General features: G+C 37.3%; 1 protein-coding gene across 1 annotated transcript in view; it reads left to right on the plus strand.

The window, feature by feature from the left end:
- Nucleotides 1-1,051: 1,051 nt before the first annotated feature.
- LOC104073092 overlaps nucleotides 1,052-16,264 on the plus strand; it is a gene marked incomplete at its 3' end in the record, with an annotated part of 56,503 nt that continues 41,290 nt past the window's right edge. The window contains exon 1 of the mRNA XM_009572755.1: nucleotides 1,052-1,151. Coding sequence (XP_009571050.1) covers nucleotides 1,052-1,151 — 100 coding nt within the window. The remainder of the gene's footprint in view (nucleotides 1,152-16,264) is intronic.

Here is a 16,264-nt window from a genome sequence, read left to right on the forward strand (position 1 = left end):
TGGCTCTTCTTCACATACCGTTGCTGGGAATAGACTTGTGAAATATTTTGGGGATTCCGTTAGAGATTTTTCTCCCAGTATAAGTAGATAATATCTTACTGAACAAAAGCGAATTATCATTGCCAAATAGGAGGGGAAGGAGCTGGTCAAAATAAGGCGTGTTGTGTTTCATTACTTGTGGCTTGCTTTTGCTTGTTGCTAACTTGTTGAATAAAATGAGACAGGAATGTAATGGAGCAGCATTCATTTTGGATACATGGTTAAAAGTCTGACCAAATTTATTAAGAGCCTTTCTTGCTTCCTCTTCTGCCCACTATGGAGGAAACATTTTGGTTTAGCCATTAAATGTTCTGTATGCTTCAAGGCAAAGGGAACTTTAACTTCAAGCTGTAATTGATAAAGATTTTTATATAATTGCATTTGTTTTATTAAATAGTAAAGATGTCCCTGACTTCACTGGCAACACAGATGAACCCCTAGATTTTGGCAGTGAAAGTTTCAGGATTTTCATTAAAGTTGTCAAAGAAAATATTGTAGCTATCAAAATATTAGCACAGAAAAATATGGAAAGGCTGGTTAAGGGCAGAGGCAAATTCTCACATACCATCTTTATATAGTTAGTAACAAATATGTATGTATTATATATATATTTAAACAGCATAAATGTATTTGTATATGTAAATTATGTAAATAGGTAAAGTAAAACTTTGCAGTCTCCAAAAAAACACTATACCTTAACTCTTTCAGACTGTCACCATATGGGTTGCTTGTTTCTGTTACTGAAATGCCACCCACACCTATCTGCTTAGAAGCCCAGCGCTGACGAGTCTTCTGCTTTGTTGTCTGCTAAGGACCAGACAACATCATTTCTGACCCTTCTTAGCAAGTGTAGAGACTTCTGCCTCTGTTTAAGCAACACTAGGACCATCCATAATTTTCAAGTGCGACTTTACCTACTGCTAGTTACGAGTTTGACTAAAACCAGTATTTTCTTATTTTCTTGGCTTGTTGTAAAGCTCCCTGAATTCTTGCTTGCTTTTTTTTCCGCAGGATGTCTCATGTAAGTGAAATGTGGTGCTATCACTGGAAATGGAAGCTGCAGCACTGTCTCTGCTTGTTTACCACATATATTATATGCATGCAGCAAGCAGGTAAGTCAGCAAATTATCTTCTCGCTTAAATAAATGGTCTAGGAGACAAAGGATTATGCTTACGTATGACTGAATTATATACAAGATAACATTTTGATGTTTGGGTCGTATTTTCTGCTACTGCTGAATTTTATTTTTGTTGTTTTTTATCATTTTGCTGTTATTAATTGTTATTATTTTTTTGTTTGACTTTGTTCTTTGAATTCTTTCATTTTGCCTTTCCTTTGCTTTTACCGTGTTAATACCTACCTCTTTTTTGAATTTCTTTTGGTTGTTGGAATACTGCGAGTAATCACATAGTTCTTCCATTTTCCACAGTACTGCTTGTGCCTGTAGATTATGTATTCAGTAACGCTTCACTCTAGTTCAAAGCTGTAAAATAACTGTAGTGTGCTTATTATTTTTAAATGCTTTTATGACTCAAATAATAGAAACATTCCTCAGCTATATGTATGTAAGATAATCATACACTGTAAAGAACAATCAGTTTAAACTTAACATCATCTTGGTCTGTAGTGACACTTGAGTACAGAGTAATGTAACACATTCTGACTGTTTTCTTTGAACATATGAATGAGAGATTTCATTTACTAAATGTCTTTTCCTAACCACTAGAGTGCAAAATATTTTAGGAGCTCCAGCTGCTTCACTGGAAAAAAAACTCTGGAGTTTATTCTGGAGCATATGAAAATTTTGGAGCAGCTTGTAGTGCTCAGCTAATTCCATATCAGATGGGTAGTTTTGCTGTTACAGACTTGCCATTGGAAGAAGGATGGTTTATATGTAGAAAGTGTTTCCAGCTTCTTTGATATTGTTTTTTCTCTAAATAAAAAGTGCAGTGTTTTTTGTTTTGTTTTTTTAAACCTGCACTTTTTATTTAGAGAAAAAGCAGTGCAGTAGCTGTGCAGTAGTGGTTTCCAGCTTCATGTCACTTTAATAGGTGTCTTCCACTTCCATTAAATTGTGTAGCCAGAAATGTGCTTAGGACCTGACTCTCACCCATGGCTCCATCGGCTGATGGCCTTTGTGTGCCTGTTTTCCTGGGCCATATATGATCCTGGGCCATGCAGCTGCCATCCTCAGCATAAACAGCTCTAATCTACGGCTGCTATGGGCTGTTATCTGGTGACTAGAACATTAAGACCCAAAGACCATTAGTCTTTGCTAATTCCTCTTGATAAAAGTTTAGTTATTGAAAGTGCAGGTGACACAGCAAGACTAAGTCCCATGAGCCAGAAAGTCCTAGCCAGTATGCTGTGAGGACAGAGAAAGCCAACTACAAGCTCATCTGTGCCTTCAGCTAATCGCAGCATACCATTGCTACCTCTGCTGGTACTGAAGAAGTAGATGGGTCAAAAGGCCTATGCCAAACGCCAAGATACACTCCTACAAAATCATATATGCCCGTGGCTAACTGCTTCAGCAATTAAGTGGTTGGTGCCATTGAACTGGTAAAAGCAGCCAAAGTGTTCTAGCTAATTCGGTCTCCTCTATTATAGTTACTGTCTGTGCGCCTTTCTCAGGCGCTGGTTTGGCATGTAGGAGACTCAGAACCAGGTCTCTGATGGAAATCAGAGCAGAGACCTGCACCTGAGTCTTTTACATCTCAAGTGCGTGCCCCTGGGGGCCTTTTCTTTCTTGCTTCGACTGGAAAAGATTTCAAATCTTCAAAACTTTCAATAAATGGAAAAGACATTTCCCCATCTGCCTGAATGATGAGTAGATAAATAAGGTACACTGGAAACACCCAGGATCAATAGACAAATGTTTGCTGTTCAACAGTGAAAGAGATCATAGATACTCCGCTGTTAATACTCGACTGAAATGAAAATGAGACATTTACCTTTACAGCAACCTGTCATTTGGCAGTACTTGCCTGTAGACCCTCAGGGTTCATGTTTCTTTTTATGTTGATGTAAAAGCATAGGTTATGCTGCAAAATGGAGTCTTTTCATCTGTTCTTCTTAATAGAGCAAGGCAGATGCGGTGGGAAACACTGCTGCTCCTGTATTTTTTATTTTGTGTTCTTAAAAGGTATTGGTCACTTTGGCTGTGGATTCATATGGTATCCATAATCTCCCTGGCAGCTTAAGCTTTACTGAACTTAGAGTAGAAATATCAAAAAACCTGACATTCATCCAGCTTCACTAGTGAGCTGTAAGCTTAGAAAGCTATTGGGGCTTATTAAGCTTTGCCTAGAGGAGGTTACATACAAACGAGGGATTGAGGTCATCGGGTACAGGTTTTATGGCTTATTTAAGGGGCTATTCATAAGGATAAAAATTTCAGTCATACTGTGACATGGAAAAAATGCAAAAGTAATAATTTTATAGTTTAATTTGAGAAGAACTGCAGGACTTGGCCTGCTTTCAGAAACAAAGCTTAGGAGAAGGATTACACAGCAGAAAACTTAGAACAGGAGCGGGATGGTCTGTGAAAAGAATGTTTAGCCACAAATTGATCAGTAAGGTACTGCCAAGCAGGTGCAGTGGTGGAGTGTAATCCCAAAATATAGGTCTGGTACCTCAGAGGAATCAATGGATGGACTCTGACACTGAAACCAGAAAGAAACCATAAAAATAAAAAATAAATTATAAAAATACAACATCTCAGCAGCTGTAACTGTTTTGGTGTACTGGCTTCAGGTCAGGTGTTGTAACATGGGGCGAAGTTACAGAGCAGCGCAGTAAGCAACTTGACGGGTTTCCATTCCTGCCTGGGGTGGACATCCCTGATGGCCTTGAGTGAGTCATTTAGCTGTGCCTCAGTTTCCCTGCCTGTAACGAGTGTATGTCTTGCCTCCTATGTAAACAGCTCGCCTATCATCTTCCAGTGAAAGGACTGTGTAGAAGCTGAGGTGTTAGAATGGTGGTGTTTTAAACAGAATTAGTTAAATCCGCTTTTATTTGAGATTCAGACATTCCTAACTTTTCCTTTGTATGTACATTTAGCTGGTTTCAGAGAGCCCAAAAGAGAACAAAAAGAGTGAACAGAGTTCTGGAAAACATAACTAATGAGGGCAGACAGAAGGAACTAAGATTTTTTGGTCTAGAGTAGGCAGAAGGGAGAATGCATAAGAACGGAGAATATTTAAAGGGATATCTGCAGTGGGAAGGGACAGACTGATCTTTCTGGGCAGTTGAAAGGGCAAAAAGAATGGATTTAAATTACAGCAAGATAAATGAGGGGAGGACATCTCATCAAAATGTATTGATAGCAGTGGAATAGATTGCCAAGGAAGCTGGGAATCTCAGTCCTTGGGAATGTATAGTAGTATCTGCCAGAAATGGTTTAAATCTATAGTCCTCTCTCCTTGGGGCTGAGAAATACATTAGATGATTTCCACACTCCCCTAATTTCTAGAATGCTTCTTTAATCTTTGCCCTCTAGAATCTATTTTGGTTCAAAATCTGGGAAATGAGGAGATCCATTGGAAATTGCACTTTTCAGAATATGACAGTGCTTTTGCTGTACCTACAAAATTGTGTTGGTGTTTGTCCTGTTGCAATGGCCTCATTTTTATCTGACATAAGGAAGCAGCAGTTCAGTATGGAAAGTAAAAATTGGTTGTTTCAGGTGTGTGTAACCTCACAAAAAGTGTTTAGTTTAGTATCCCCTTGCTTTTTAGCTTTTCTGCTCTCATAGCAAAATGTCTAATGTTTCAATATTGTACCAGCTCTTGGTTTTGACTGTGCTCTCTATGGTAACCCAGGAGGAGAACTGGAGTTTTTTCAGTGACCTTAAAAGCAGATTCCAGTTTGCATAATTGCGTTCCAATCCAGTTTTCAAGTGTCTTGTCAGTACTGGACTTCCAGGGTTTTGAACACTTACACATTTTGAGGAGATTGCAAGATCCTTGTAAGAGTTTTTACCTTCTTCTGTCATCAACAGATACATAGTTATGTAAGAGTCAATAGCCGTTTTAAATTTTGACTACCATTCAGCCATGTTTAGTTTTATTCAGGATGTGGAAAATATTTATTTTAATAAAGCCGTGAGTACATCTACAATTCTTATTACACTATTTCTGCATTACGCCCCATACTGCTGTTATCGCAGAATTACTATGACTGTAGCTAATGCCAGAGCGAGCATTTGTCCTTTTGTTCATCCATCAGTAAAGAGCGCTGGTGTCTGTAGTCACGTTTCCATGTCCTCAGAGGGCTTTAATCAATCCCCAGGAGCTCACCGAAGAGTAAGTTTCAATTCTATTACAGTCCCTGAAATTTTAATTTCATTTTTTTTAGTGGTGATTCAAAGCAAAAATTTGTGCTGTTTTTAATTCATCGAGAGAAAGAGAGGTGAGAAAAAAGAATAAGACTGAAAGCAGGTCCTTCACCCACACGGCTGATAACAGTCTCCGATATAGGATCATCGCTGTCTGTCATGCCCTTTAACTGGGCCTGTGTAGACAAAGGAGGGATTAAAGTCCTCCCTTGCTCATGGGAGAGTTTCAGAGTGACCCTGTGGGCTCGGGACCCTAATAAGAGATGGGAAGGGAGTATGGTGGGAAGTATTGCTAACGCCGCCTGCACTAGCAGCAAGAGTTAGCCACGTTGCTGTCTGTGAAAATGGATTTATCTTGAACGGCCCAAGTCAGGAAGTATGTTTTTTCACCACAGATCAGAAACTGCCTACCCCAGCCAAGGGCCAAAGATCCTATTGCCGAGCAAATGATGAAATGGTTGTCAGCACATTCCCTTATCTTCCTCTCTCTTACCACGTGCACAGCAAGAATCAAAACGCCGAGACGTTAACCCAGTCAGCCAGCACCATCCTCCCGTATGGTGGGGAGGTGTGGGATGATTTTATAACGTTATTACTGGCGCTTTGTGAAACTTCTCCCATGGCGTCCCCGGGGTGTGAACGGGTGTGCATATATTGCTGAGCAGGGTGAATGTGACTGAGAGTGCTGTCCCTGACTCAGGCATGGAATTTCATGTTTCTGAAAGTTATGGAAAAACTCAGAAAACCTAAAAAGTTTTTAAAAAGTACTCCGTCTGGCAGTCTCTTTCCTTACACAGGCATACGTGCATCATGTGCAATTAAGAGACTAGTCAGAAAGAATCTGGATATTTAATGAATAGCTCCAAAGTATTTTTATTCTTTCCCCTTTATCTGTCAGTCTTCTTTTATATTTTAATGTAGCGTAAGCAAACCAAATCAAAAGCAATCCTTTATGTTCTGTTTAATATCTAAATTGCTGCTGGCTTGAGGCATGTGTTTAGAATTTCTGTTCACACAAATCTTGCAGAGAAAAAGTTACTAGTTGGCTTTCTTGTATTTCCCTTAGTTGACAGTTCGGTAATGTAAAAGTAAATCACTGTTGGAATGAATTTCACATGAAGCTGCCTTTCATTACCTCTGTTTACTTTTTTAGCTATAATTTTCGATGGTGCTGATAATTCTCTTCCCTAAGTGTTTGGACCTCATTGCATTAACCGTAACAATATTGCCTTAAAAGCACAGTGATTTTTTCTCCCTTTCTCTGATATGCACCTGTAGCCAAACCCAAATGGAATATCATGAAACATCACAGAAATTCAAATCTGACTAGGACCTCATCTTACAGGGTCTCTGCACTCCTTTGTTGGAAGATAGGCTAAATAATGTACCTTTCTCTAAAGAATATACATTTAAAGAAAGAATATACCTTTCACTGAAGGTCCTATCTTTATGAACTGTGTATTTTAGAATCCTTTTATAATTTATTTTTGCCTCATTTTTTCTGTTCGCTGCTAAAAATTAAAAACAGCCAAATGACAATTTGTCAGTTTATCAATATTGTCTATGACAACGGATAATAAAAGTATCTAGCTCAGTGGTATATCCAACAATAGCCCCAGAATGACTTGTGGCCAACTGGACTGTGCTTTACGAAAGGCTGTCTCTGATAGAGGTTATTACGTAAAGAAATTAATTCTTTACGGTATTTGTCAGTTGGTCTCAATAAAGTGAATGAACATTTTAGGACAAAATGAGTTTCTGCCTCATTAAAAGACTGAAGTCTTTGCGAATGTCACTTTTTTCTCTTGTGGATTAGCAATGTGAGAAATGTTGCATCATGAAGTGAAGGTCTTAACTAGGAATAGAACATTTTCCAGATAAAAGTTCCTTACATATAAGTCTAGCAATCATGTGACAGATTTTAGTATGTATTACAATTAATACAGAGTAATTATACGGTTGATTTCATATAGGACCTTTTAGAAGTGAGTGATTACCACTGTAAAGTCAGCACTTGTCAATTAATAAGAAGGGCTAATCTTGCAGAATTTGCATGCATATTGTTATGTCCATGATTGTTTTGCTAGAATATTGGATTTGCTTACTTAATGGGATTGCTTAAGAGATTTGCATAAGGAGTAACATGTAATGTTCACTAGATCAAGGCCTCAGTTATCACTGTCTGATAATTGAAATGTTAATGTTTGCATTTTTATTACAGCCACAGCACAGAGATGTCTGAGATAGATATACTTACCCCATGTATTATGTATGGACAATACTAAAATGAAGAAAAACATATATGACTTTTATTTTACAAGAATTTGAAAAAAATGAAGTGAAGGAATTTTAGCTACAGTTTAGTAAGGTACTAAGAAACAAGAAGACCCACCCGGAAAATTACATTCCTTGTTAAGATTGTGTATAGAAGTACCTCTGATTAAATAATTCACCTGTACTGTTTCAAAATTTTTTCCTCTCATTGTGGAGGAGAAAAATCTCTCTCCCATAAGAGGAAAATAAAGTATTTCAGCTATAGACTGTAAACATTTTCTACAGAGTTTACTAAAATATTAGTGTAATGAGGATAAGTTACATCAGAGAAGTACATCCCTTACTGTGCTACATTGAACCAAAACTACTTTTCCTGCCCTAAATATGATAATATGGGCACTTATATCAAGGGAAGGCAAGGCTTCCAGAAACACCTTGTTTTGTCTGGATACAGTGCTCGCTGGTCTGTTCAGTTCCTGTAAATGACAGACTAAGCTCTAACTCTTGCTGCAGTACAGGAAAATTAAGTGCATAACTCATAAGAGTTCTGCTTATGTAGTCTGGCCTCCAGGTATCATTCACACTAATTCATTTTATTGGCCTTCTCTTGAAGAATCAAGGCGCTTTCCATTCCAAACCCGACTCCAGTCATAATGTTTTGGTATCACTATGAACTTGTATTCCTTTTTTCTCATTTTTCATGTTGTCGTTTTTACCCTATTGTCTGGGACAACAGCACCTTGAGCAGTATGTTGACTGTTTTCAATTCGTTAGTTGGAAACAATTTTGCTAATTGTCCTCAAGATTTCAGCCCCCAAACATGCTCACCAATTCCCATTCTGTGAATTTTCCCTTTGGTAATATCTGAACATCTTTTCTGTTATTTACTGGTTTGTCCAAATTCCAGTGTCACTTTTGACAAGAGAGGCCACCACGGTGGTAACTCAGATTGTTTAATACTCTAAAACTACAGCTATATCATTAAGATGTAAACCACTTAATATTCTATAGAAGTGTCAGCGTGGCATATTTTCAGTGAACGTATTTTTTTCGAAAGTTCTTGTAGACTGAAAAAGTGTATTTGGAAAATATTTTGCTCTTTTAAAGAGTGACAGAAAGTTAGTTCCCATTCTTGAAACCACTTTTTTTCTGGATATCCCCAAAGTAGTCCAACTGTCTTCCAGTGCATTGTAAAACAACTGCTTTTTTCAGGGATAAATATCTGCAAGAGTTAGCTCTTGCAGAACACAGGGTAGATCCATGAAAAGATCATCACACAGCTAACCTAATTTTTGAAAGGATACAATGCAGTCAGAGTTTTTCCAATTCCAGCTTTTTCCCTCATGAATATGCTTCTTAATGGGTGTCAGACAGAAAACTGTAACTCCCTATCTTGAACAGAGTTTGTTTTGTTCAGATGTATGCTCTGGCTTCTCACAGCTCTTCTCATTAAGAGCTGTGCAGTGACAAATCCATACTATGAAGCTGAAGTCATTTTTTTTTTATCAGAACTTGCTTTTTAGGTGGAGAAAAAGACCTCATGGTTGAAGTTATCACAGAGGCATTTGTACAAATCCCAGTCCTCACTGATTTTTTTTTTGTGGTGTGAGGAGTGAGGGGAAGTGTGGTGTTTTAGTTTGTTTTGGGTTTTTTTTTCCTCATTGTCTTGAATTTACAGGAAAGGCTTATAAGCAGGTTTAAATTTTAAATCTTTTACTGGTTTTTTCTTCTAATTCTGTGTCTAAATATTTTCCAATTCCAAAGTATGTTAGTCATATATCATACTGCGCTTTACAGAAACTGGAAGTATACAGGAAATGCTGAAATCGCCTTGCCTGCTGAGTCATTAAACGTATGCAAAGGAACACCAATATTGTGTCTTTTGTACCAAAATCTAAAATAACTAAGAGATTTTGTGCTGGGTATGGTTGTCCACCTATCCAGTATTTTGAATAACAAATCACCCAAATTGTTTTCAACTCATCTTGGATTTTAACTTTGGTTTAGAGAATTGTTGTATTTCAAGAAATCGTATCTGTAATATACGTACAAAAATGAAAAGGCAAAATGCTGGTGTTGAACAAAGGCGTCGTTCATACAATGAGTTAGAAGTTGTGGGATTTTAAAAAAAAAAACAAAACAAAAACAAAAAACAAAATATTGTTTAACTGATAAAAATATTTAAAGGAAGCGTAACTGCAAAAACAATGAGCCCCCTCCCTTCCATGTGTACATCAGAGGTGCTGCGAGCACCAGCTGCTCTGGCTACAGTTTATTATGTAACTAGTTTATAGAATGTAGGCTTTTTTCTTTGACCTGTCAGATTTTGGCAGTATATTGTTTCCATGACATCCGGTATTTTGATCTTATTTTGAATTGGGTGTGCTCCTGCTAAAATCTTGCCACTGGAACTGGCAAAGACGTTCTATAGCGACAATACCACCGGTTGGGGCTTCCCTCTCTCTGTCTCTGTGTATGGGGAATTATCTTCTGTTCAGTGATTATTTCACTGCCTTACGTATGAATCGCATCTAACCCTTCCACGTTCTCAGAAGGGTCTCAGCGAAAGTCAAAATAGTAGAAGTAACATCGGTATAATAATAAACTTCTTTCCCTGGTGGCACATGGCAATCGGAAGATAGTACTGAGGATTAAAAAGGCAAACATCTCTCTCTATATACACTCCCTCCCTCTAATAAAATCTGCGCATATTTTTCACATGTGGGTAATACCAAATGAGTGGTTTCTAAATCCAAACCCAATCGCCAAACATTAGTAACGTAGAAGTTACCTGCAAATAATAAACGTCTGGCTTAGTCAATTGTCTTTAGGTTGGTGTGGTTTTCTTCCCACCTTGTCAGCAGTGTTGATGTACGTGAATCAAGCGTTCCCTTTTAGGCAACTCCCGTAGTTATTGACTCCTTGGACTACTACCCTCAACAAAAGTATCTGAAGTTGTTCTATATTGTTTATAGCACATCAGAATTGAGTGACTGGCAATTTAATTATATGATCAATAACTGAACTCCAGATCTTGCAAAAAAAATTGCTTATTTTCTTGTGCTTGGCTGCACATAATAGCAATGGAATGTATCCGATGCCAGAAATGTAGCTGAGAAGAGTCCAGTTTTTAAAACTATTGTTTTCAAGACATTTATCTTGCTTTATCATCTTAATCAGTTTTCTGATGTAATAAATATTCTGAATTTGAAGGAGAAAATTACAATGTTAATTTTAAAATTTCACCATATTTTCCTATTTCTAAAAAGAATTAATTTTCTTAAATTAAAAGAGATTTTTTTAAAGAAAATAAAGAAGAATAACTCTTACTAATAACATGATTGAAAAAATAATAAAATAAATTCATAGCAAGCATTTGCTCTTTTATGCTTAGGAATGGTGAAATTGAGACAGATCTGCTTTCACCTTGAAATAGTTTTGCACAGCTTTTGGAATAAGATACAAAGAAACTCTTCAGTACATTTTCAACTATATATAGTCTAGTGGTTCCTCCATTTTAACTGGATTGCATAACATTGATTTTTATTTGGTGCCACCAAAGTCAGTGCAAGTTTTACTGCCCCCTTGAATAAGAGCCAAGATACATCCCTCTTGAGCCCTTTGGAAAATCCCTCACCAAATCCCTCACCAAATAGAAACTGTTTGGAAGTTGGCGTCTTGGCCAAACAATGTTGTTACGTCAGAGGAAGCCAAAGTTCTGCCCCAGGCCTTTAAAAGATTTAACTTGCATGCTGCTGCAGCATTGCTGTTCAGCGCTCAGAAAGGAAAAAGGCTTAAAGAACGAAAGAAGAGTTGCTGTGTACACTTGGCAACGATTATATGTTGTAACTTGTGGTTTTTGTCTGCAGATTACTGTGATCTCACCCAGTAATGCTTGAAATGGAAGAGGGGTTTGTATTCTGCTTTTTGTCTGTGTAATCCCCATGTCATGTGAATCCTGGCTTGGTACTTAAGAATTGACTTGAGCTCCAGCAAGAAACTCAAATGCACAAACTCTCCTGGAAGGACTGATACGGAAAGATTTTTTTTTTTTCTTCCAGCACTGTTCATGCTTTTTGCAGGACATGGTACCATTTGTACTCAGATTCCCAGAGATTCAGTGAGAAATGAGTATTCTCAGCACTCCCAAAAACTGAGCCGAGAAGACGACAGCATTTTTGCTGCATCACCCTCTTTTCAGCTAGGTTTACTGCATCCTGTTGGGGATTGTTCCGTAACTGGCAGAGCCAGTTAAAATATCGTAAGAATCCAGACATCCACTCTTGTTTCTACCTACCCATCCATCCATAATCTGCCTGGGTTTTAATCCTAACACACAGAGGGAAGCTTTCTTTTTCCTCTTTAAATGGACTGCTTTTGATTATAGTGGCATGAAAGATTTTTTTTGAACTTTCCTCATATTTTACTGTAGTGTGTGTATTTCTAGTGAGAAGACAACTCAGTCTGGCCAGAGTTTTAATCTTTAGGGTGAGGTCTGCAATGCTTCTTATCTTAATGAGCTACTGTGTTTATTCACTTGAAATATGTGAAAATCTGAAGAAACATCTTCTATTAGCAGGGATCAAGCCAAACTACAAAACAAAAAAAAAAGAATCTGGTCTTTTAGGAATTCATGGTATTTCACATTAGATTTCTATTAGCTTTCCTTTGCAGAATTCATTATAAGGAATGATACAATGACAGCAGAACGGAAAATAATCTTACATGTTTTAAAAACAAAAAAAGGCCTTAAACTAGAATTTGATCATCAAAACATGAATGTTGTGAGTCACAAACATAAATTAGTTAATAGCAGTTGGTGAAAATTAAAGGAAACTTTTTTTTTTTCCTTGCCAAGAAGCTCTTCTGTGGTACTTGCAATTTATTCTTTATAGTTTGTCATAATTTAATTGTCTTCATGTTTGTAGTTCAGTGTTTTATATTGGCCCTCGCAAACAGTCCCCATTAGTCCTTTCATATCATTCCTCGTAAAACTTAGGGTGTTGGAGTGTAAACTTGGAAGTATGTATACAAATACCGACGGTAACAAATGTCATGATAATCAAATGCTATGCAAGTAGACTTTGTATGGCCAAGGCAGCCTATATGTTCAAGAACCAAGGAGAAATGCAAAGAGATCATCTGCACCATTAGATACCATTGTTGGGCTATACTTACCAATTTGTCAACAGTTATGAAAAACACTGAAGACCAATATGCCCAGTCTAAAGTTCCCATATGGATCTTTCTTGGGGTGATGGCGTATATTACACATACCGAGTTTTCAGTAAGACACCTGCTATGTTTTTAAAGTTATAATGCAACTCCACGAGGGTTGTCCCCTTAAGTTATGATATAAATGTTAAATAGTAATAATGGTGCTATTTTATTATTTTTCTCCATGTAGCGTGATCTTTCATAAGTAAACTAATACCAGTTAGCATCATCATATCTCACTGGAGATATATTGTCTGGATGTAGGATCGGCCATTACCCTGTGCTGCCATAAATAAAGTTGCTTGACTTGTTCTTTGGCACTACTTTAAAAATACAATTAATATAAATTATATGTGATAAAATGAGTGATAAAAATGTCTATAAAATATTATATATTTATGATGCATCTTAAACTTTAATACAGGAAAAAGTTGAGCTAAACTTTTGGAACAGTTTAAGGACAAATATCCATATGGAAACACGTTGATGTGCATATTTGGATTGTGCAGGTGGATCTCCTGTACTGTCTGTGAGCGCTGACAGATTTATAGTCCAATAGCACAGAGCCTTTGTCCACACTTTAAGTAAATTATGCTCTTGACTATGGGCTGCTTTGGTCATGGAAAAGTGTATCTGTATGAAACTTGAATGAATAATGTTTTTCGTTGTGAGCACCTTTTTATCAACAGCAGTATGAAAGGTTTGAGTGAATATCCAGGCTCCCAATTACATACGGATATTGCCATTTGCCTGTAATTTATCTTTTCTAATTATGACACAGTTCAGTTTATTTCTGAAATTTCACATGCTATTAAATGTCTGCTTTAAAGTAACACAATCCTTCATTCCTACCAATTCTGACAGAGAGTAAGACATTTACATTTTTTTACTTTCTAATCATCTCCTGTCTTATGTGGAGGTGAGGAAAAGATTGGGATTCAGCTAGCGAGCCAAAATAGAGAATGATAATCTAGAATCAGCACTTGCTACTTCAGTTGAAATGTCGGAGACTTGTGTGGTGGAAATAAAGGCATAAACCAGTGGGGTAGGTTTCCTTTTATTGTCACACAATGGCAGTTTTCAATGTTTGACTTATTTTAAATAACATTAGAAAGCTTTAGGAAGAAAATATTGTAAAGAAAATACTAAGGCTGGAAAGCTGGCAACTCAATAATTTGGAAATAACAGAACTGAAGAATTCAGGTTGCCTAGGGAATTTTCCATTTTCACATCCACCATGATGATGCGGGTTTTAACTACAAAGTCACCTGCTTTTTGTCATTGGCCTCCAGCTTTCTACAGAGCACACATGCTGTGAGGCTGAAAACAAACATGGTTTTTAAGGCCTTTGCTTAACCTGTGGCCAGAGGTAGAATATATACACTAAATGAGGCATTGGATTGCAAGGTCTCATGGCTAGGGTGGTTGAAGGCTGTGCTAGAAAACTGAATGCTGTCTCTGACTCTTGTCTGCTAGGGGTGGCTGAGCAAATGAATTTCATGGCTGTCTTTAATGTGTCTCATTTTCTGTGCCTAATTCAAAGCTATAGAGTGATTTGCACCTATAATTGCAGTTGAAGTGAATAGGAACTGTGTTTGACTATATTAACATCTATATAATGCTGCAAATCATGAATAAGTTGGGTGTTATGTGTCTGGAATTAGACACCTAACGTCAGAGGATTCTTCCAATCTCAATATTCCCCAACTACCCTTCTATAAAATGAATTTAAGAATACTTATTCCTCACAGTCATATTGTAAGTTTTTAATTAATAACTGGCGGACAAACGTTCAAATGGTATACTAATGAACACCACAGAAGACATCACGAGGAAATTGGTGATTCTGTCACAGGAGAGGACTGGAATTGCTGCAAGGCTGAGGGTCACACATCGAAGAACGGAGGTGAAGCAGGATACTGAAAAGTTGCTTATTTCATGGGATTTGTCCTTCCTGTGCACTGAATGAGGTCCTGCAAAAACAGTAGTGTGTGATTATGCAACTGAAGATTTTTTTCAATTATCTATGCACAAAGGCCAAAGGACGGTTAACTCTGGCATTTCCTAATTTCAGTAGTCCTTGATTGTGCAATCCTAATGGTGTCTGCATGTTTCTGGGAGGGGTTTATATTGTTGGTATGTGTGTGTATATGCAGATAAAGATGTAATTACTATTAGAGATGCTTACTTAGAATTTTAATTTAATCTATATGCAGAGCAGAAAGTCTTGTTACAAAATGTTATTTACTTATTTTTCTAGTTTCATTCATTCTCACTTAATCAGGATGTTCTCCACCATATTTTTGAAGTGGTTTAAGGAAGCTGAGATTGACAGTGATTGGGGTAATCAAGCCACTTCACTGTGAAGCAATTCGCTTAGGAGTAGAAGAACTTTCCTTTTAATTTAATTTTTTTTGTGACCTTTGAACGACACAGCAGTTAGAACAATAGCAACCTGGTTCTGTATGACCTATGTAACACCAGAACATAGTATTTCATAATGAAAAAGAAAAAAGGAACAGAGAGGTATGCTGTTGTAGTACTTCCTACATGCTGCTATCACTTGTAAGATTCAACCCCCCCCTTCAATTTTCTATTTCATCTGTAACTTCAAGGGGATTTCTGGTTACACATTTGAAATATATCCTTTCTCCATCTTCTCCAATATTCTTTCCAGTGCGATACTGTGCACAGGGGGTTTCTTTTGGGGCTTTGTTTTGTTTTGTTTTGTTTTGTTTTCAAGGCACTGTAATTCTTAGTTTATTGATGATTGATTTGTGTCGTCCTGTTGGGAAAAGAAAACAAAACACTTTGCATTTGGAACAGAGGATTCAATGTTACACTTAGCAAAAGAGAGACAAGAAAATATCTATCTAGAGAAGAGATGTTAAGGCTTCTACTTCTGCAGTGTTAGTTTCTGGAGGAGCACTTGGGGATGTTGGAGTCTGGACGAGTAGGTCCTGCTGTGTGGACTGAGGTTTGAATGAAGGCGGCATTTTGCTAGGAAGTAGGGTTCTCTGAAATGCATAAAATCTTTCTATGTATCTGCAGTAATGGCAGGGTGCCCAGAGCTTTGTGGAAAGAAGCCTACTTCTTCAGCAATAAATAAAATAAGTAAATAAATAAATATATTTAGTCAAGGGTAGGATATCTTTGATGTCAAGATCTTCTGCTAGATGAAAGACTGCAACTGGCATGCAGTGCCAAGCATCCCCCTGCTTCCTTAGTGCCTTTGGTGCCAACATCCTCAAAAAGAACAAGGATTGTAATCCTTAAGACATCAGATTTGAAAAAGGATTTCCTTTAGAGCTAAGGTTGTTTTTCTTACCCTCCAGACATGTAGCTAGTGGTAGGACAAATGAGTCTTCCAGAAATTAAGAAATGTTTAATAACTG

The sequence above is a fragment of the Fulmarus glacialis genome, unplaced genomic scaffold (assembly GCF_000690835.1).
Source record: "Fulmarus glacialis isolate BGI_N327 unplaced genomic scaffold, ASM69083v1 scaffold39292, whole genome shotgun sequence".
Taxonomy (NCBI): domain Eukaryota; kingdom Metazoa; phylum Chordata; class Aves; order Procellariiformes; family Procellariidae; genus Fulmarus; species Fulmarus glacialis.